The sequence below is a fragment of the Panthera tigris genome, chromosome A2 (assembly GCF_018350195.1).
Source record: "Panthera tigris isolate Pti1 chromosome A2, P.tigris_Pti1_mat1.1, whole genome shotgun sequence".
Lineage (NCBI taxonomy): Eukaryota > Metazoa > Chordata > Mammalia > Carnivora > Felidae > Panthera > Panthera tigris.
The window spans coordinates 151,979,981-152,002,938 of record NC_056661.1 but is presented as its reverse complement, the minus strand read 5'-3'; the positions used below and the strand labels follow the sequence as shown (position 1 = coordinate 152,002,938).

Genomic DNA, 22,958 nt, shown 5'->3' with positions numbered 1-22,958 from the left:
AAGTGCCCTGGGTATCCCTCCCTACATACTACTTTTACAGAGGATTAAGACTAAAATGTTGAGAGTGGAAGGCATATCCTTTTACTTAATTTCTCATAGGGTTAAACCTTTATGTTTGAAAACAAAATATAGCTTAGTTATCTTTCTAAATCTTTTTTGCTCGAGTGCACCCTTTTGGTGGCCCCAAGTTGTCACTTGAATGAATCTAAAATGATTAATCTCTTCAACATTTACAAAGCTCCTTCAAGCAAGGCACTGTGCTTTGTGCTATCGAGGAAACACTAAGCCATAAACTGTCAGCTACAATGTAGAATATGGTAAAAGAAAACTTAGGAATGGAGACGCAATATTATTCAATCATAAATGGATGAAAAAGTCTGTGATTTCAAAGTCACAAATACATGAGAAACTACTATATTAAATCGCTACAAACATACTGTCCCATCAACAGTAACTTACCTCAAGCTGATGCAGTAGGGCTTTTCCTTTTTTATTTATTTCTACCATCAATGTAAATATAGCAACTTTAATATCCTGCTCCACCTGCTTTTGATTTTGATTTACTTCAATTATCCTGAAAATTAAATGAAAGGGGGAAAAATCTAAACTCTAAGGCAGAAGATTTGTTTTATAATATTTAAAATTGATTTTCTAATGTCTAAATTAGGCCAAAATGTTTTCAACTCTTAAAAGCTCAGCTGTTTCTAAGGATCCTTCAGTGTAAATTGACTTTCTCGAAGATGACATAGCAGAAATGTAATTCTTCTGAAAAACACAGTCACTTAATTCAATCTTAAAATCAAAATGTATAAAATTGCAAGAGAACGAACACATTTTAAGAAAATATGACTTGGAAAGATCATGATGAAAATCATTCAAGAAAATCAATACTTGATCTAAAAGGGTAGACCAAAAAAAGGTTTATGAGCAAGAAAACCAGGACTCCAAACATGTTCGATTGTATCCACTCTAACTACCAAGTAGGAAAGTGTAAGCATGTCATTCTTAGTGATCTGAACTGCTGCAGTATTCATTATGCCCGCACAGAAGCAAAGAGAACAGTAGAGAGCTACTGTAAGAACACATCTGTCTTCAAATAAGCAGCTCAATACCACTTTATGTTTCATCAGCTATCATGTACAGTTTTTCCCTTCGTTAGAGAAGACGGGAAGGCCATTGTCATGGAGATCGAGATAGACAGATAAGAAATACACCGCATCATACCAGAATATCTTACAAAAGCAGAAGAGAATAACGGGACACCCACTAAACATTTTGAGAGAAATTGGAAGTTTGATTTCTCCAGTCTGCTTCTCCAATAGTTACCCTCCAAGACTTAAAACCAATAGGGCAGAGATTTTATTTTCCGTTGCAACTTAAGATAATCACTTGACACCAATATTGGCTATGAAAATCAAGAAACCCAGATAGATATGGGAAGAAAACAACCCTCTGAAACAAAACAAAACAAAAACTAATTTAGAATTCACATCTTCATGATGGTTAAACAGGATGAAAAAAGGACAGGCCGTGCCATTGTCTGCACACACGTGAAAACGAATTAAAACCAAAGTAAGTCCGTGCTGTAAATGTAATCCTTTCATGACAGTCTATTCAGATATGAGCAATTAGCACCTAATCCAAAGATTCTTTAATTCTTACAATTCAAAACCCCAAATCCTTTCATGCTATAATGTATGATGTTGTAAAAACAGCATAAGGAAGCCGCTAACAGAAAGGTAAAAGAACAAATTTGGAGAATTCACACTATCTGGTTTGAAGACTAACTATAAAAAGCTACAGTCATGAAGAAAGTGGGGTACTGTCAAAAAAGAAAAATACAATGGAACAGAATACAGAGTTTAGAAAGAACCTTACACATACATGGTCAACCGATTCCCTACAAAGGTGACAAGGCAATTAAATAACAATAATTTAGTCTTTTAAACAAATGGTGTTGGAACAAATGGACATCCATAGGTTACAAAAAAGTGAACTTTGATCCACAGCTCATACCATATACATAATGAAAGAGTAAGAAGAAAGACTAAATTTCATCAAGGGTGGAGCTTTCACATAAAATTAGTTACTTTACAATTGCTACCATTTGCCACTTACACAGTAGAATCACCTGTAACTATCTCCATCATTCTGTGAATATCCCTTACAAATTTTCAACTACTCAGATAAACTTTTAAGCCCACCACTTTATTTGGCAAAAATAGTATGGTTAGAATATGGTAAATGAAACAGTATTTGGTTAATATAGTTGTTATGTAAAAGAGAAAGGTAAAATGCAATGAGAGCTGATTAAGGAAGACTAACAAAAACAAAAGACACACGATAGAACTGTTATTATCACAAAGAATAAAAATGGTCATAGGGGCGCCTGGGTGGCTCCGTCGGTTGAGCGTCTGGCTTCAGCTCAGGTCATGATCTCGCGGTTCGTGGGTTCGAGCCCCACGTGGGGCTCTGTGCTGACAGCTCAGAGCCTGGAGCCTGCTTTCGATTCTGTGTCTCCCTCTCTCTCTCTGCCCCTCCCCACTCATGCTCTGTCTTTCTCAGCCTCTCAAAAATAAAGAAATGTAAAAAAAAAAAAAAATTAAAAAAGGATGGTCATAGTAATTACTGAAAAAGGTTAATGACAAAAATAACACATTATAATGATTGGTCTTAAGGAAGATAAACCACAAGACTTTCTCTTAATGAATCCCCTGTGAGGCCTCTCTTACTCAGGCTCTTTTTAAAAAGGATTTCTTGATTTATTTGGACAGTGATATGTTACTTTTGTATGCAAAACAACAAAAGAAGGGAAAATGGGATTTCATAGCTGTTGTAAAGGTTGTACTATGTCAGTGCGGGTTCCAAACAGGATGAAAAAAGGGGGGTAAGCTAAACAAACTCACTCTTCCATGTGGAGGTGAGTGGTTTGCTCCCCTAATCACTGACTTGTGAGATGTGAGACTTTGGACAGTTGAGGATTCCTCCTTCGGAAAACAAAAAGCGTAACAGGTAATATGTAGAAACCGTGCAAGTATTGTTATCTGATAAGAAATTAAAGGTGCGTGAAACCGTTTAACAATCCCTGCCTCCTGGTGTCCTAAGACCTCCACCCTATTGTAGTTAAAAGGTGACAGCCCAGAGAAGGCATCTCAAAGTTGACCAATGCTTAAAAAAGCAGTTATGTATGTATAATAAAGTGTTAAAATATTTTATAATAGTGGCAAAAAGTAGTTGATTTTGTTTTTAAATCCTGGCATTTCTTTAAAATTTGAAACATCAGATAATTATAAATTATCAATACCTGCCAGATAAATGATCCATTACTCAGTGCAATTTATTACCATAACAGTTTTGAAATTTCATGGCTGAAAAGAATGCTTTCCAGTTGAGTTTCCAGAAACCCAAAGTTTCTAGAAAAGTCTTACAAACTACGTTATTAGAGGCATCTGACAGCTTACTTAGATCTACTTCACCATGAGCTAAGTAAAATACCTGTTCTAAAAGAGAGTATTCTTAATATGTTATATAAATATGATTTATCATAACACCACAAATGTAAATTTACCTGTTTTGGATCTGATTTCCTGTGAATTTTATATATTTTGTTTTTTCCATCAGTTTTGTGATTAGTGTATCTATGATCACTTTCTGATTCTGAAAAGCTTCTTCTATAAATTGGTATCTGAAAAGACAAGTAAACAAGCCAATTATTTCATGCTAATAAATAAAAAATGAGGAAAAGCATCCCCCCAAAAGCTAAGATAAAGAGAGTTTAAAAGATATAAATAATACTAAATATATCCCTGGAAGGCAGGTTTTCTGCACTCTCCAAAGTGTCTCTAAGAAAAGGAGGAATCTTTACAGATATTACTCATGGATACTCTAAATTATTTTGGAAATTTGGGGAAGATACGTATCTATCACTCATAGTTTAAGAGGCTTAAAGAACTCACCTGGCAGACCTGGCAAAAAGTAACCACAGATATTTAAGTAGATTTCCTTACTACTTTGTAATTTCCTAATTGTTAAAAGTTTGATGCTGTAAATATTTTGATGATCACTTTTTTTTAACGTTTGAGAGCACATGCGCACGTGTGCACGCGCACACACACACAAACACACACACACATATAGAGAAAGAGAGAGGAAGAGAAAGGATCCCAAGCAGACTCCATACTGTCAGTGCAGAGCCCGACACAAAGCTCGATCTCATGAACTGTGAGATCATGACCTGAGCCAAAATCAAGAGTTGGATGGTTAACCGACTGAGCCACCAGGCACCGCTTGAAGATTACTTTTGAACATTAGGTAGTTGTGTCATAAAGGTCACAAATATATGCCTTTGGGGAAAATGGTGGGATGAGGAAAAACTCTTGATGCTATGCCTTGCATGTAACAAAGCTTCAAGCAACATAAAATACAGCACTTTAAAAACGTTAACTTGTAAATGGACATGATAATCTCTGACAAAGTACGTATGATGACTCAAGAGTAGCTCCAGGGACACAGTAATATAGAAGACAACCAGTTTTATTAATTTTTCGTAAAATGCATAAAACACAGTATTTTACATAATGTGATTTAAAAGTGCAAGCGTACTTAAATCAGTATTATAGTGTTGCCAGCATTAGAAAAAAAGGGGAACATAGTTAATATTAATTCTGTTGGATTTTCTCTGTATAGAATGCGGTCTTTGAGACCCTAGTAATGTGTAATGTTAGATGAAATGGTCAAAATGTTTGTTATCTGGTTCTTAAACTCAATTTTAAAACTTTCAATATTCTGTTATGATGTTTTCTGGTTCATTTTACAGAAAACCTTTCTCAGGTTTAGGAAATTTCCTTTTATTCTTAGTTTGCGAAGTCTTTATATCATAGGTGCATATTTTTGACAGAATGTTTCTCCTGTCTCTATTGAAATGATTACGTAATTTTTCCTTTATTCTTTTAATATGAATTACATAACTGATTTTCAAATGTTACATGAACTCTGTATGCCTAAAACAAGGCCAACTTGGTTGTAATTATATTGTCCAAAAATCACATTACTACTGGATTTGGTTTCCTATTTCTTAGAATTTTCACATTCATTTCATGGGTGAGACCAGTCCGTGATTTTCTATTTTTATTCCTCATAAAACAAGTTGGAGAGAATTCATCCTTTTATTGTCCTCTGGATGAGATTGTGTGTATTTAAAAGGTGTTATTTTTATCTATTTTGTTGATTCATCAATGAAGTCATCTGGGCCTGTAGTTTCCCTTGTGAGAAAGTTAAAAATTATGGATATAAATCTAAGGGCTATTCTGATTTTCTATCTTACCTTGTGCTAGCTTTGGTAAGCTGTATTTTCTTTTCTTTTTTTATTTATTTTTTGAGATAGAGTGAGTGAGCAGGGGAGGGGCAGACAGAAAGAGAGACAGAGAATCCCAAGCAGGCCCAGCGCAGTCTCACAAACTGTGAGATCATGACCGAGGCTGAAATCAAGTTGGATGCTTAACTGAGCCACCCAGGCGCCCCTGGGAAGCTGTATTTTCTAAGAATTATCCTATTTCATGCAAAAATTTCCAAACCCATTGACAGATAATCATCTCATAATTTTGAATGCCTTTAGAAAATGTTGTGATGCCCCCTTTTCACTCCTGGCATTGGTTTTTTGGGCCTGCTCTCTAAATCACTCATTAAAGGAATTTGTCAATTTACTAATATTTTGAAAGATTTGATTTTTGGCTTTACTTACTTCATTAATGTCTGTACTTATCCTCATCGTGTCCTTTTCCTCACTTAGTTTAGGCTTAATTTACTAATTTTCTGAACTTGAGATGTTTAGTGTATTTTTTTATCTACCTAATATATACATTTAATGATATCTATTTCCCTTTTATCATGGCCTTAACAGTGTATTTCAAGGATATTATTTCCACGATCATTCAGATAAAAATATTTTCCTATATCCATTGGGATTTCTTCTTTGATGTTTTATTTAAATTTAGTTCGAACTGTTTATTTTGAAACAATTTCAGTTAAATCTGCAATGGTACAGAGACCTCCTATACCTTTACACGGCTTAGTTTTTCAAGTATTAATTCATCATAGCTCTTTAATGCCTTAATAATCAGAATGCATTTCTTAGGAGTAAGGATATTGCTATGTAACCAGAGTGTGATGATTAAATATAAAACTGACACTGGGGTGCCTGGGTGGCTCAGTGGGTTAAGCATCCAACCTCGACTCAGGTCGTGATCTCATCGTTTTTGGGTTCGAGCTCCGCATTGGGTTCTGTGCTGACAGCTCGGAGCCTGGAGCCTGCTTCCAATACTGTGTCTCTGTCTCTCTCTGTCCCATCCCACTTACGCTGTCTCTCAAAAATAGGGAGTGAAAAAAAAAAAAATTAAAAAAAAAAAAAAAAGAAAACTGACGTTAAGGTAATACTCTTATCTAAACTACAGACCATATTCCAATAATGCCATTTGTTTCAATAATGTCCTCTAAGGGGGGCCTGGTGGCTCAGTAGGTTAAGCGTACCATGATCAGCTCAAGTCATGATCTCACAGTTTGTGGGCTAGAGCTCCACATGGAGCTGGGTGTTGGCAGAGCCTGCTTGGGATTCTCTCTCCCTCTCTCTCTGCCCTCCCCCTACTCACAGTCTCTCTTTCTCTCTCAAAATAAGTTAAAAATAATGTCCTCTAAATAATTTTTCCCCTTCTAGTCCAGGATACAGCACAGGATCATGCATCACTGCATTTCATTTTCATATGAATTTCATTTCTTCATTTTCAAATATATGGAGATTTTTATCATCTATCATTATTTTCTACATTAACAGCATTGAGTTTTTACACAAAAACTTTTTATGATTTTAACCCTCTGAAATTTAAGATTGCCCTGACATATGGTCAATTAAATGTTTTCTTTTTATGTTTATAAAGAATGTGTATTATTGGGTGCAGTGTTTCTTAATGTCCACAAGGTCATTTGCTATTTAGGTTATTTGAATCTTACAAAAATATACTGTTCTAATTTGCTTGTCAATTATTGAGAAAAGTATGTTGAAATTTCCCACTCTAGATATGTCTATATGTTCTGTCATTTTTTGTTATGCATTTTAAAGCTATGGGCATATAGATTTAGAACTGCTACATCTTTTAAATGAAGAGAGCCTTTTATCATATAAAGTTTCCCTCTGTATCTCAAACAATACACTTTCACATAACAGCATGCCTTTGGTTAATGTTTGTATAACGCATCTTTTCCCATCATTCTTTCTATATACTTAGGCTTTAGTTGCTTCTTGTCTAAAAAGCAAATAGCAGATTTTCAATTTTTTTATTAAGCTTGCAATCTTTTAATTTGGGACATTTTATCCATTTACATTTATTATAATTACAAATCTATTTATAGATTTACACTTACCAAGTCCTTATTAAATCCCCTCTGTTCTTTGTTTTTCTTCTTTGGCCTGTCTTTAGCCTAATTATTCCATTTCCCCTCTATGTTACTTTGATAATCAGATACACTTCTATATTCTTTTAGTGATTACTCTAGACATTTCAAAATGCAGATCTGGAGTTATCTAATACTGATTTATATTTTTTTACCATCTTCCTAAACTGTACATAAGCCTTAGAACACAGACTCCATATCCCCCTAACATGTCTGTTGTGTACTATACAGAACACACATGACATATACCAGTAAGACATTTTTATTGTTTCATAAATTGATATTTATTTAGATTTACTCGTACTTCCAATTTTAAATGATTTTCACTCCGTCATGCATTGACCACCATTTCTCTTTTGCCTAAGGTATACTTTAGTGAGGGTTTACTGGGGATATATTATCCCAGTTTATTTGGTCTGAAATGTCTTTCATTAATCTTCATTTTAAAGAATATGTTCACTGGCTATATAATTTTAGCTCTGTAATTATTTTCTTTTTGTACTTAAAAACATACTGCCTTTTTTTTTTTTTTTTTAAGCAGCCTCCTGGGCATTTATAGGGCTTCCTAAATATGGGCTAGATATCTTTCTTCAGTATTACCACATTCCAAACCATTGTATTCTGTCCTTACATGTTGTTTTTCCTTCTCATTCCTCTCTCTTCTCTACTTATGGGACCCCAGTTGCACCCTGTATTACTTCTTCTCTACTTTCCATCCTGGGTATTTTCTTACTTTTCTTCTAGTTCATCAATTCTCATTTCCTGCTATGTCAAATCTGTTATAGCCTCTAAGAGTTAATTTCAGTTATGGTAATTTTTAGTTCTGGATTTCCCATCTCATTCTTTTTTATAGTTTTCAGTTCTCTACTCAAAATTTCCATTTTGTCCCCGATCTTCAATATGGTAAGATATAGCCTTAAGGGTCTTTTTATCTTATTTGTTGTATCTGGTAGGTTTTGTTCACATTGTCTCATCACCTAGCATACGTGATTACTTCTAATTATGTGTTGGACCATTTTGCAAAATTCATTACTGCATCAACTTGAGGCATAGGATGATGTTTTCTCTCTTCAGGGAGCATTTACATTTGAATCTACCAGGCACCCTGGGGCACCAGCAATAGGATTTCAATTTATTCCAACTTTGGGTAATGAAAAAATTTGATGCTGAGGCTTCAGTCCCAGTCAGGAACTATTTACTAGCTAGTTCATCTTTACTATGATAGCATAGACTTTCAGGGTTCCAAATTAAGGCAAGGAGAAACCTTCAAGCCCTCTAACCCCTGAACTCCAATTGCTGTCCTTCCAGCCCTGTGGCCTATTAAAAGTGCTCCTTGATTTCCTGGTAAAATGCCATGAAGGGTAAAAACGCTCCTCTCATTCCCTGTCCCCCTCCAACCTGGTCCAGTAAATCTTTACTACTAAGACTTTTTATCAATGACTTCTGTATTTTACCCAGGTTTTCTAGTTTCCTCCCTGGTATGGTTTGGTCCAAATTGCCTAGCCTGCCATTATTGGGAGCCTAGACATTTTTTTTTTCTTTTCTTTTCCTTGTTTTCGTTTTATTTAAATTCCAGTTAGATAACAATACAGTATAATATTAGTTTCAGGTGTATAATTTAAGGATTCAACACTTACACACAATATTTGAAGCTCATAAGTGCTCTCCTCAATCCCTATCACCTTTTCAACCCCACCCCACCTCCCCTCTGGTAACCACCAGTTTTTGAGCCTTGACCATTTTAACCAATTTTATCTGTACTAATCAGAATCTTACTATTTAAATAAATTAGTGGTTGCTAACTGAAATGCCTATGGACATCAGATTTAGAAATAATCTTCAGTAGGAACTATGATGAATTGTTAAAGGCGTGCCTCATTCTACACAACACTAAAGTGAATTCCATCCAAATGCTAATCAAAGTGTACGAGGCCCATGCTATAACAGGTTCTGTTCTCTCAAAAACCCAAAGATGTAGATTTTTTTTTTTAAATGTAAAATCTTATTTTACAATGCTGGAAATTAATTCCATTTAGTTTTAAATAGTGTGTAAGCCAGTGGTTCTCAACTCAGGGTGATTTTGTTCTGTAGAGCATTTGGCAACATCTGGAGACATTTCTGGTCCTCACAACCAGAAGGATGCCACTGGCATCTATTGAATACAGGTCAAAGATGCCGCTGAACACCATACAAAGAACCAGACAGGACCCCCACAAGTATCTGTAGTGACCAAGTTGAAAAATCCTGGAACAGGCCAACATACTGTTGGCTGAACAAAACTTCATTTGCCGACTGCCATCTGGCTGGGGTGCCAGCAGCCCTCCACTCCTCATAAAGCTTACCATACATGTGTGCACATAATTAAAGATGACAGTACCTATGCTCTTTATGTTCTAATAACTGGCAGTCCCGGCATGTCAGTTTGTCACATGTTTCACAGTAAAGCTTCAGCTGCTCCTTCTTATGAAAAGGACAAAACACTGGCCGCTGACTGGTCACACCTACTGCCTCTGTACAAACAACAGGAGGCAAAAAGAAGAAAATTAACATAAGTGAATACTACATAATTATTAGATTGTTCATTTACATTTCAATCCGTTGAAATATAAAAGAGCTATAAGCAGTTTCACTGACACCATCACTACTACTAGGTTTGTGGTACAGGGACACATGGTAGCGTGGTGAGCACAGCATAATGTGCAGACTTGTCCACTCACTATGTTGTACACCTGAAATTAACTTGACGTTGTGTGTCAACTAGACTTCAATTAACATCAAGAAAAAAGACACAGAATGTTAGGTATTCTCAGCATTTTAGAAGGAAAAGATAAATAAGCTTTTCATTCCAGAACTTCAAACTAACTCAGGAGAAAAATAAAGTATGTAGCTTAAAATGTGCTTTATGGAATTTTTTAAAAAGTCTTAAGAAAATAAGCAGATAAGTGACTGTGACCCAACTCGATGTTTTCCACTCCAATATGGCAGAAGACTGTTTTAAATGGAATTCAGAAAATCTAATAAAAATGTATAAAGAACATGATTAAAAAAGTTATTTACCCACTTTTGCAAAAATCCTTAGAGGGTACCCACTAACACAGAAATAATCATAACGTTTTCACTATATACTGTAGTCCTCCATGTAACTTAATAGTTATCCAGAGTGAGGATAATATTGAGCAATGCTTATGTATAATGTTAAATTTAAAAAAAATCAGAATACAAATAAGTATAATAATTGACTCAACAGTAAGCAGTTATTTCACTAATAATTAAGGGTAAAATCCAACTTCTAGAAATAACCACTTCTAGAAATAACCACTATTAATAACCTAGTATGTGTTCTTATGGTTGTTTTTCTTTGTATATAACTACATACACTAGCAGGTATTTTGTTTTACAATATTGTCTACAGTAAGTACAGAGCTTCTGACTTAGATAATTAGAACATGTCATTCATTTATAGATTTCCTTTACTTATTGGAGAATTTAGATCCTGACTCAGTCATCTTCCTAGTCCTCAGGGTCACCATCACTCTGGATGAGTTAGAAGTTTACACAGATTGCCACATAAAAACAAGGCTCTCAGACTTTCTCATCTCCAGAGACCTGTACTCCATTTTAGCTCCTTACATCATGGACCCACCCTAAACTTTGGATTGTGCTTAATTGGTTCATTTCTCTAATCACAGATTCAAACATACACTCTAATAACGTCTACTTTTTAACCTTCCGGTTTTTAGTTAACCGCTCTCACTGTGCCTCCGTGATCTCTAGTTTCAACAATTTCTTTCATCCTATCAACTGACAGTACTATCAACTTCATCTCCTTTATAGAGTTAAAAAAAAAAAATCCTTCATTTCAATAAATGCCATTATTTGAACCCCTTCCTCTACTGAACTTCCAGAACACCTGTCCAGCTAAACCCCAATCCTAGAGAAGTTCAATTCTTCTCTATCTATACCAATCCCCACACTGCTGAAGCCTGATGGAGGAAGTTTTAAGGCCTATACATCAAATGTAACCTCAATGCTACCAAACAATCTCTGTTTCTGAAGTTGGAGCTCTCTTCCAACTAGAGTTCTTTCAAATATCCCTCACATTCCTTACCTTTAAATCCTATTTCCTCTCCTTTGTTTTTCAGTAGATGGCTGAATTCACAGAAAAAGAAGTCTGTCTAGCAGTAATCTGTTCAACGTGTCTGAACCTGTACCTGGCCTCTTTTGCCTTTTCCTCATCAGTACCTTCAGAAATCATACTCCCTTTTCCTGTGTCACCAGAATCCTAGCTTCATCTCGTTCTTCCTCCTCTTCTTGCATCTTACTCTCCAGGTACATCCAACAGTCTCCCTCTGTAAATGTGCACCTGTACTTCAGTTTTCCCCACCCTCCTCCTTCTATTCGTTTGTCAAGCCCTAGATGTGGCCTCCAACCTAAATCTCCAAATCTGAGTCTGATGCTCCTTTGATGCGCTCCCGTGGAACTTATGAGACCAAACTATGATTGCTAATTTGTTCTAGTCTTCATCATACTAATAACTCTTGTGGGGGTAAAAGTGTCTGTTTTATTTACTTTTTCATCTCTAATACCCAGCAAAATTCCTGGAATATAGAATAGACATATGAACACTGGTTGACTTGAATTAAAAGCAATAAACTAATTTTTAAACAAAAATATATTAATGAGCCATAAAAATTAATGAAGTTCTGATAAATGCCACAACATGGATAAACCCTGAAAATATTGTGGCGAGTGAAATAAGCCAGACACCAAAGGACAACTACTGTATGATCTTACTTGCAGAAATAAGCAAATTTGTAGAGGCAGATAGTAGATTAGGGGTTAGCAAGGGCGGAGGTAAGAGGAGAATGAGCATTATTACTTATTGGGCACCGTTTCTTTCTGGGATGATGAAAAAACTGTGGAAACAGACAGTGGTGATGGTTGCCTAACACTGTAAATGCAATTAATGCGACTGAATTGTACTTGTAAAAGTGGTTTGAATGGCAAGTTTTAAGTTACATATATTTTAGTACAATAAAATATTAGTAATCTTTATAAGCGATACAATAAAAACTGAGAAGCCATAAATTACATAAAAAGCAGAGCTTCTTCAGTTATCTACATATCAAATATCACAAAACCGGTTTACCACAACAATATCAGAGGGAAAAGAGTTGTAAAACTTTTGTTAAGCCCACCTCTTGTCACACCTTAGAAATAAGTGATGAGAGAAGTTTAAAAAGCAACTTTTTTTCATTTGCTGTACATTCGCACCAAATTAAGCCATTTATAGGAAGAGGAGGGTTTATATTTGTCATTTATATATGTCTTCAAATTTCAATTACAATATACACCTCCTTTTTTTAAACAAAAAAAAAGAAAAAAACAGGAGTCTATTACAAGTGTATGAAAACAAAGTCAGTACAGGAAGGAAGATAAGGGTGGGAAGGATAGAGAAAAAGAGGTTAAAAGAACTAATTCATTACCTGGAGATACTTCCTCCTTCTGTCTCACAGTGTGGTCTTTTGTGAACTTCACTCTTTGATGAGCTCTGATGCATGTCTTGCAGAGCCACTCAACACACTCTACACAAAACCCATTAGCTTCTGCATTGTCCTCACAGCTTGTACACACCTAGTAAGAGAAACATGTCATGTCAATTTTTAAGAAAAATGAAAAGGTGGTCAAACAACTCATCATATAAAAATGATATACCAACCATACTTGGTCTCTATCGGTTATCTTAAGAGTGCTTATAAATTTAAATTTATAAACTTATGAAGCGGATATATAATACTGTCCTTCATTCAATATACAAATATTCCAGGCACTGTGCTAAGTGCTGAGGATAGAACAATGCGGAAAAGCAAACACGGTTCCTGCCCTATGATCCTGAGTGTCCTAGATGAGAGTGTGGGTTCATATCCCAGTTCCCCACTCGTCAGCTGAGTAGTCTTGGGCAGGTTACTTAGAATGCTCTCTAAAATGAAGTTAATAACAGATTTTATTGAGTCGTGGTGAAGACTAAATGTGAAGCACACAAACATTACTGTAAGGCTCACACCAATACACAATTACACACTGAGAAGTGCCATAAAGTATGAGAAGTTATAAGAGCATTATGATAGGGGAAACGATCTCATTTTAGTGGGGCTGGGGTACTGCAGAAAGTGAGAGATTACCCAGGCAAGGCTTTCTCTAAGGAGATCATATTAACATTAAGGTATGGAAGTTGAGTCATCAGTTATTAATGAAAAACCTTCTAGGCAGAGAGAAGAGCATGTACAATAGCCTCCAGGCAAAAGGAGCACAGCAGGTTCAAAGAACTGGCACAAAGTAGGATCAAGGGGAAAGACTGGCAAGAGAAGAAGTGAGGGGCAAGGCAGGCAGGGGTCAGATCAAGCAGGATCCTATGACAATTTTGGTCCTTGTCTGATGAAGTCTCCTAAAAGCTTTTAAGTAAGTGACATGGCCAGATTTGCAATTTTAAAAATCACTGTCACTGCAATATAGAGGATAGATTAGAAAAGGGGGAAGTGTTTCCTGCAGAGACAAGTAAGAGGGTTTTTTCAGTGTTTTAGGTGAGAGTGGGTGGAAGTGGGAATAAATGAGGGAGATTGGGAGTGAAACTGACTGGTTCATAAGATGCACTGGATACGGGAGGTGAAGAAGGGAAAGCTTTGTTTCCAGCTTGTGTAACTGTACATGGTGTCACTATTCTCTGGGAACAGTTATTAAAGTTATAGAGAAGCAGTCCTTATGTTATCTTCTGTGATGGGGAAAAGAAATTCCGCCCCCTTCCCCCTCAGTTAGTGCTTTACCTTAGCTAAATTCCAAATACGTGGATAACATTTTCATTCATCGAACCTGTCTTTTCTTCAGCTCTTATCTTTAACCTTTCTAACATCATTAAAGCCCCTGGCTCCTACTTCCTAGAAACCATTTGGATTCCTTGGTATCTCCAGATCCTCTTATCTCCCTGATGCCCTCTGGATATAACCCTCCACTCTTCCTCCTCCCTCTGTAGATTTTTGTTAGAATCGGGAATTGTCTCATCCTTACTGCCTTAGCTTCAATTATGACGTCTTTAAAGATATAACCTAAAATTTAACCTCTAGGCTGCACTATGCTACAAAAAAGAATGAGGACAGGGCCGCCTGGGTGGCTCAGTCGGTTAACCGTCCAACTTCAGCTCAGGTCCTAATCTCACAGTTCGTGGGTTCGAGCCCTGCGTCGGGCTCTGTGCTGATAGCTCAAAGCCTGAAGTCTGCTTCAGATTCTGTCTCCCCTTCTCTCTCTGCCCCTCCCATGCTCATGCTCTGTCTCTCTCTCAATAATAAATAAAGGTTAAAAAAAAAAAAAGAATGAGAGATCTCAGTATATGAAGTAAAATAAAAAAGCAAAGTAGAAAAGTAAATCATGCTAGTGCTTATATAAGAAAGATGGGGATGGGTGAAATGACATTTGCTAATATTTTTTAAACATAAAATTACTTAAAATTACATATGAAATAATATTTTAAACAGAAGAATAAAGGAAATTAAATGGCTACCTATAGGGTAGATTAAACAGTGAGAGTCTAAATTTCTCTCAATATACTGTATTTAATACATTAAATTAAATACATTAAATGCCTGGGGCACCTGGGTGGCTCAGTTGGTTGAGAGTCCAACTTCGGCTCAGGTCATGATCTTGCAGTTCATGAGTTTGAGCCCCACCATCAGGCTTTGTGCTGACAGCTTGGAGCCTGGAGCCTCCTTCAGATTTTGGGTCTCCCTCTCTCTACGCCTCTTCCCCAATCATGCTCTGTCACTCTCTCCCTCTCTCTCTCTCTCAAAAATAAATAAATGTTAAAAAAAATTAAATGCCTAAAAATCAAAAGCAAATTAAACTATCAAGTGGGTGGCTTAACCACACAAAGAATTACTTATTTCAAGTAAACTTTAAAATATTACACTGTATGGTAACTCATGTTTAAATAAAAAAAGAAAGTATGATTTGATTGACCATCGCCAGTGCATACATGTAGTAATTGCTGTGTTCCTTGCTTTCTATTTTGACGGAAACAACTCTATAATTTCTACTTTCAGCACCATCTCTATTCTTCTATACTCTTACTCTGCAAACTGTATTTATGCTTTATGAGCTGGGTCCACATTGGATTCTAACGAGATGGTGCTGGAGGGAGACTGCAGTGCCAGAGGAAGAAGTACTTGATCATCTTAGCTGTCTTTTTATTTGCTTGCATTCTCCGTGAACATCAGACCCATCAATACTGCCTCACCCTGGCAGCAGCCGTTCCCTCCCCCAGCAGCCCTTAGCACCAGACTACAGTTTTTCCAGTCCTCATGGAACCAGCTTTGGAGATACTGACACCGTAGGCCGACGCCTGCTCCTCTGAGGTCTGCAATCCCAAGGCTGAGACGCCAACATGAAACATCGCCTCTTCAGAGGTCTGAACTGACGTTCCACAAGACCCTTCCTCTAACTTTGACTAGTTTCTCCTTTTTCCCTCAGCCGCTTCCTTATGGTTGCTATCTCTAGGATACTTTAAGTATTTCTTTTTTTTTTTTTTTTTTTTTTTAACATTTTTTATTTATTTTTGGGACAGAGAGAGACAGAGCATGAACGGGGGAGGGGCAGAGAGAGAGGGAGACACAGAATCGGAAACAGGCTCCAGGCTCCGAGCCATCAGCCCAGAGCCTGACGCGGGGCTCGAACTCACGGACCGCGAGATCGTGACCTGGCTGAAGTCGGACGCTTAACCGACTGCGCCACCCAGGCGCCCCTAAGTATTTCTTATTTACCTTTCAGTAAACAAGTTTATATCTAGTTAATTTTCAGGATTAAGATGGTTTCTGATTTTACCAAAACTGATACAGTATACCCTATAATATAATGTATAACATATATATTTGGAGAAAATAAATGATTTTGTCACTGTAATTAAGAACCAAGATTTCCAATACTGGATAAATGAGATAAATGTAAAATCAAAAAAGTAAAACCTACAAATCTAAATTGGACTTTACAAAAAAGTCCAATTTAGATTTGTAGGTTTTACTTTTTTGATTTTACATTTATCTCATCTTTTTTTTTTTCCTAGACAGTTGCTCCTTGTATATTTTCAAATACTAGGCACCCATTACCTCATAAGGAAGCACACTTTATTTTTGGAGAGTGCACTACTGAGCCAGATGAAATGCCTCCTCTTCTTAAGGTCTTCCAGATACAAGAATCTCAGAGATAGACGTTATGTCCTCCCTCAGTAACTTCTCATGAGCCTCAAATCAGGCTGTTTGCTTAGCAGTGGAATACATTCATATTTGGTAATCACAGACTTTACTCCCTCCGCTGAATGTGAATTTTCAGCAGATCCACGACTCTCCTGATAAATAAGCAGTCTTCTTGGTGCTGTTCACATGACCCTTCCATGGCAGTGAGGGTAGGGAAGGGAAACAGGGAGTCTTCTGTGACCCTCAACAGGGTCAAAGTAGAACCTCAAAGAATGGCTGCACTAGAGATGATCCTGACTCTGGTTATCCTAAGGGACAGCCCAGAAGCCAAGGCTACAACCATTATTTCTCATATACTCTGCATGACACCAGGTTAAACTACTAGCCAGCTCTGCAGAAAACTAACAGCAACAAAAACGTCACAGTTGGACATTTGGTATCATAAAGAACAAATACTTGTACACCAAATTTTTATATTATTATCTACCGGTTTGGGTATCAAGGGGATGAAGATTTAGTTTTTTTGATGTAGAGAACAGACACTTGCTGTTTGAACTCTTGAAGTTATTTCTCACATTTTTGCTCCAGAAATTTGTTCGTTTGGTAAGTATATTCTGACCACTAGGCTAAGCTTTTCTGTTAAAAAATTTGCACCTATGACTTTTCTAAAATCTCAGCCTTCTTAAAAATGCTAGTTTCCTTACTAAGGTTTACAGTTTTCTATCATCTAATACTCACTTTGTATTCTGTTTATCCTTTTCCCTGTCACTTAATAAACATTTCAGAAACTCTAACACGGTTCTTTCCAAAATTCCATGTGTTTGAAGATCCTTTGACTGTGCCCCAGGAGATACTATGTGGCCTAAATTCAAAACCAAGCCAGATGGACTTGTTTATTCTTTTTTACTGACATATAATTAACACAGTTATATTAGCTTCAGGTGTACAATTTTAGGATTCAATAATTCTATATATCCCTCAGTGCTCAACACTGTAAGTGTAGTCACTTCTCTTTTTTAAAGTGAATACCCCTAGCACCCATACTGTGGTCTCCAGATACCATGTGTGACTAAAAGAAACCAAAGATCCTAACAAAATCTCGTCAAAACACAAAGTAGGGAAGACAGCAAGGACTACTGCGATTCTATCAGAATGACTCAGGAATCAATGTGAGGCTCCTATTGGCAAGATGGCACAATTTGATCATCAATTAAGAACAACTAACTACTACAACACCTTTTATATTAAAAATCCATGAGTTCATAAAGATACAAACACACCACTCATTAGTTATCTCTGAAGAACGCTAAGAAACTAAGTCACTATTCTAAAAATTAGCAACTAAAGGAAATGAACCAAGTACTTAACCTACCTTTGCTATGTATGTAACCAAAGAATAAATGAAGGAAGGCTTCTGTTTCTCTTCCAGATAAGAAATATAGGGGAATGACAGAATGAGAATGTCACAATTTTTCAAAGCCCTAATTTAATATGAAATCATGGCTGTGATCATTAATGGTCATTGACGTTAGAAAAAAGACAGATAAAACTCATATGCCTCCTGATTGAAGTACACACAGACATATGGATGAAAGTATTCTTATGCCCCCTAACCCAAAAGGACCTGAAATGAAATTAGCTTCTACCTATTTACTGTCAGTATACACAAAATACAGGAAACAGAGAAGCATGTTAAATGACTTTATGAAGATGGTCAGCAAAATGTAGAATAAGGCTAACTCCACAGGACTAACACCCAGTTTATCTAACAAATATGTTTAAAGGGAGGAAAAAGAAAACTAGTGAAGTAAAGGGGTATTTTGAGATTAATTAAAAGATAGATTTGAGACAAATCAACCAAATGCACTGTGTAGGCCTTAATGGATCCTTATAGAAACAAACCACTGTTTAAAAAAAGAAACCATAAGAATTAGAGACACATATCACTGGATGTTTGATGATATTAAGGTTTAACTGTAAAATTTTTTACATGTGAAATTAATATGCTGGTTAGGTTAATAAAAAATTATTTTTCCAAAGAAGTACTGAAAGATTTATGGATTAGATGATATAATGCCTGGGATTACCCTCAACATAATATAGTATGTGGAAGGGTGTCAGGATAAACATAAAACAAGAGTTGATGGCTACTAAGCTAGGTATGTGTACATGGGAGTTTGTTAAGTGAAACTGTCCCTTCTCTTGGTAATGCTTAAAATTATCTGTAACAAACATTTTTTAAGCTTTATCTTTGTTCAGCTATGAACTATCCTCAGAGCTCCAGTTTGACCACAGATGACATCACCTTAGTCTCAGAGGCAAACTCAATCACATTCAAAACCAATCCTCTATCTACTTCCCTTACCTCTTAATCTCTGTGAAAAGCACCACCATCTTGGCAGTGAGGTCCCTCTCACCTCCACATCCAATCAGGTACATCAAACCTTGTGTGAGCTGTAACTTATCCCCTTCCTTCTCGTATTGCCACTAGGCTAGCTCAGCTCTCAATACCTTTTGCCTAGGCCTTTCTACCTCCAATTCATCCCACATTATTACCTCTCTAGTCTTCATTCCCAAAATATCCCTAACAAGTACCCTATTCCTGAACCAGGTTTAACACTCTCCTAGCCTCACTTACCTACACTGAAGAGGTCAATTTGAACTCTATTTCTAGTTTAACTGATTATAACTTCTTCCTATTATGTTTCTGTGACCAAAATAGGGTCAATAAACTTACTAAAAACTAATTGATATACAGAGGAAAAAAGCAGCCTCTTAGATTTGTCCTTTAGATTAGAATCCCTTCAGTTCTCATCTCTTATCATCGTCAATTCATATCAGATCATTACTCCATCCTGTTGATTATTTATGCTGCTTTGCTTTTGAATTTTCTGGATTGAGCATGCACATGTACTACTAGAGTTCAAGTGATATGACTAACAAAGTTTATGTAGTATAAATATAATCATATATGAAAGTGAATGACACTCTAGAAGACAAAAAAATCAGTAGTATTCACAGGGAAACTTTCAGAAGAGCTAAGTAATTGACACTGTAGTTCACATAAATAACTACATTTCTATTTTTTAAAACCGGTTTCACAACAATTGGCAAATTTATTCTCTGCATTAAGCCCTGGTTTGGCCTTTGATGAACTGTGGATACTTTATTATTATTATTTTTTACTTTTTTTTTTTTTAAACATTTATTTATTTTTGAGAGAGATAGAGGCTGAGCGTGAGCTAGAGAGGGGCAGAGAGAGGGGGAGACACAGAATCTGGAGCAGGCTCCAGGCTCCACAGAGCCCGCTGTGGGGCTCGAATTCACGAACTATGAGATCATGACCTGAGTTGAAGTCAGACGCCACCCAGGTGCCCCTGAACTGTGGACACTTTTGAAACAAAAGGGGTATTTTTGTTAGTAACAGATGTATTTAAGATGAGCCCTAAATTCCCACAGTTCCCCCAAGAAACCAACGAGAAAAGCTGAAAGTGAAAAGTACAGAAACTTAGCTATGTGATTAGTAAAGTATCTTAAAGATAACTTTTTAGATTTTTACATTTTAGATTAATAATCATTTTCTTCTCATAGATTCAATTCCTTCACAGATCTAGTGCTCTAAATTAAAGGAACTGCCTAGAGAAATCATCAATCAATCCTAATTCAAAAGTAGACTAATATGCTACGCTTAGTGTACACTACAGAATCAATCCCAGCTCACCTCCACTAGAGCCACTACAGTTCATCTTCCAGGGACTGGACATCTAGATAGATCTAAGGGGCCAATAGAAATGTTCTACATGTGGGATATGGAAGTGGGGAAAAGAGAAAAACACCAGTGGGCCTCTAAGTGCAATACCCGGACAATGTTACCAAATGAGGCTTTCAAAGAAATACCATGCAGAAAAGAAAGTTTTCTTAAAATGTGAAACCATACTAATCAAAGACATGCAATTTTTCATATGTATCATTATAGAGTTCATCATTAAAACAGAAAAAAAAACGGGTCTTAAAATTTAGAAAATCTGTCAATATATAGTAAAATTGCAAAAAAAAATGAAATACATAGAGTAAAATTACAAAAAAATGAAATACTATCAAATACAGAATAATGGTTTCCTCTGAAGGGAAAGGGAAGGTGGGGGTACAAGCAAGGCTTCTGTATTGGCACTGTTTTAATCCTTAAGATGAATTACTCATTATTCTTTATATTCCTTTTAAAATATTACATAATTTGATAGACATAATGGTCAAAAGGGGGTCAGACACCTTTTATTTTAGCGTCCTTCAGTAACTTAGGCTGCTTCATTAAGAGAAGGCAATATAGGGGCGTCTGGGTGGCTCAGTCAGCTAGGCGTCCGAATTCAGCTCAGGTCATGATCTCGCAGTTCATTCGTTCAAGCCCCGCGCTGGGCCCTGTGCTGACAGCTCGGAGCCTGGAGCCTGCTTTGATTTTGTGTCTCCCTCTCTCTCTGCCCCTAACCACTTGCATTCTGTCTCTCTCTCAAAAAATAAACAAACATTAAAAAAAAAAAAAAAAAAAAGAGGAGGCAAAACATTTTAAGGCTTAATACACTTACCTGATTAGACTTTTCTACTGTACTGCTGGGAACCTCAGTAGTGTCCTTCACAAAAAAATTATCTATGATGTGTCTCTCTGCACATTCTTGGCTGCAAACTGGACATCGAATGACTCCAACTGGGAAAGACAAAATTGCGTTCTAAGTTTTTTTGGTTTGTACAGCATAATGATTTGACTGTATTTACATGCAAAATGATCACTGCGATAAGTTCAGTTAACATCTGTCACCATGCAGAGTTACAAAAGTTTTTGTGAGAAGAATTTTCAAAACACTCTCCAAGCTACTTTCACATATGCAATACAGTACTGTTAACTACAGTCACCATGCTATATATTACATCCCTATGACTTATTCCTTTTATGAATGGGAACTTGTACCTTTTGACCCCTTTCATTCATTCCACCCACCCATGATCCCCTACATCTCAGGCAACCACCAATCTGCTCTCTATATCCATGAGCTCTCATTCTAAGTTTTAATACAAAAATACAAAGCACTTAAATGAGCACATCTCACTTAAACTGTAACTGGTTTCTTTTACAATGTCCACTCTCTTCAAACTCATACCTGTCACTACTTAACACAAAGCAATTCAGTTTATATACATATATGGATTATAAGTATGCGTGTGTGCACCATAAATAAAGTAGGTGTGGGATATACCTAATAATGACTAAAACTTCATTATTCTAAATGAGATCCCCCCCCCCTCCAATAAGCATCCCTATGGGCTGCTCTTTTTATCGTTTAGCAACTTCTCCTAGCAGTGGTTTTCAAATATACATGTGTAGAACCACAGGGGAGATGTTTAAAAGAAAAGAGTTCTAGGGGAAACTGAGTGGCTCTGTCAGTTGAGTGCCAGACTCTTAATTTTGGCTGAGGTCATGATCTCACAATGTGTGGGACTGAGCCCCGAGTGGGGCTCATGCTGAGAGCACAGAGTCTGCTTGGTATTCTCTCTCTGCCCCTCCCTCGTTCACACTCTCTCTCCCTGAATGAATGAATGAATGAATGAATGAATACAGAGTTCTGATTTTCTCTGGACCTATTGAACCAGGATTTCTGAAAGGGGAGCACAAAGATACTTGTTTTGCTTAAAATCTCCATGGGAAATTATTAAGAAACACTATTTAGTTTCCTTTAACAAGTGCAAACAGTGTTCCTTTGGGGGAGGAGAGAAATCATCTTCCATAGTACTTGGTAAATCAATAAATAATTATGAATTGATTAAGATCTAAATTTTTGACTAAAATTTTAAAAATCTAACATTCATTTGATGCTGTAATTTGTACCAAGGAGACTGCAATAATGTTCCCGGGTACATTTTTTTGGAAAATGAAATGCATATGAATGAATACAAAGCAACCCAAAGGCCATTTTCATTTGTATACACAAGCACTATTTTTTTTAATTAAAAAGAACCTATTTTACTTTACAATAGCAACAAAAATATACTAACTACTCAGAAATAATTGTTTTAAATATATAAGGTCATTGTGGAGAAAAATGGTAAGCTAAATTTAGAAACCTTTAAAAATACCTAAGAAAAATCATGTTCGTGATGGTAAAGATACTAATTCTCTCCAAACATCTATACATTCAATGCAGTTTTAATAATCCCAATAGGAATTTCAATAGAATTTTGATAAGCTGGGAGACATTGTCTACCAAATAACAAGACTTACTCTAAAGCTAT

The 22,958-nt window shown here is 36.4% G+C and overlaps 1 protein-coding gene across 2 annotated transcripts in view; it reads right to left on the bottom strand.

Annotated features, from left to right (window-relative positions):
* Nucleotides 1-22,958, bottom strand: part of TRIM24 (tripartite motif containing 24) — a 122,320-nt gene that overhangs the window by 40,835 nt on the left and 58,527 nt on the right. For both annotated transcript variants that reach the window (XM_042973254.1, XM_042973261.1), the window contains exons 2-6: nucleotides 21,260-21,378; nucleotides 12,930-13,077; nucleotides 9,821-9,953; nucleotides 3,569-3,685; nucleotides 460-574 (exon numbers count right to left, since the gene is read on the bottom strand). In XM_042973254.1, coding sequence (XP_042829188.1) covers nucleotides 460-574; nucleotides 3,569-3,685; nucleotides 9,821-9,953; nucleotides 12,930-13,077; nucleotides 21,260-21,378 — 632 coding nt within the window. The remainder of the gene's footprint in view (nucleotides 1-459; nucleotides 575-3,568; nucleotides 3,686-9,820; nucleotides 9,954-12,929; nucleotides 13,078-21,259; nucleotides 21,379-22,958) is intronic.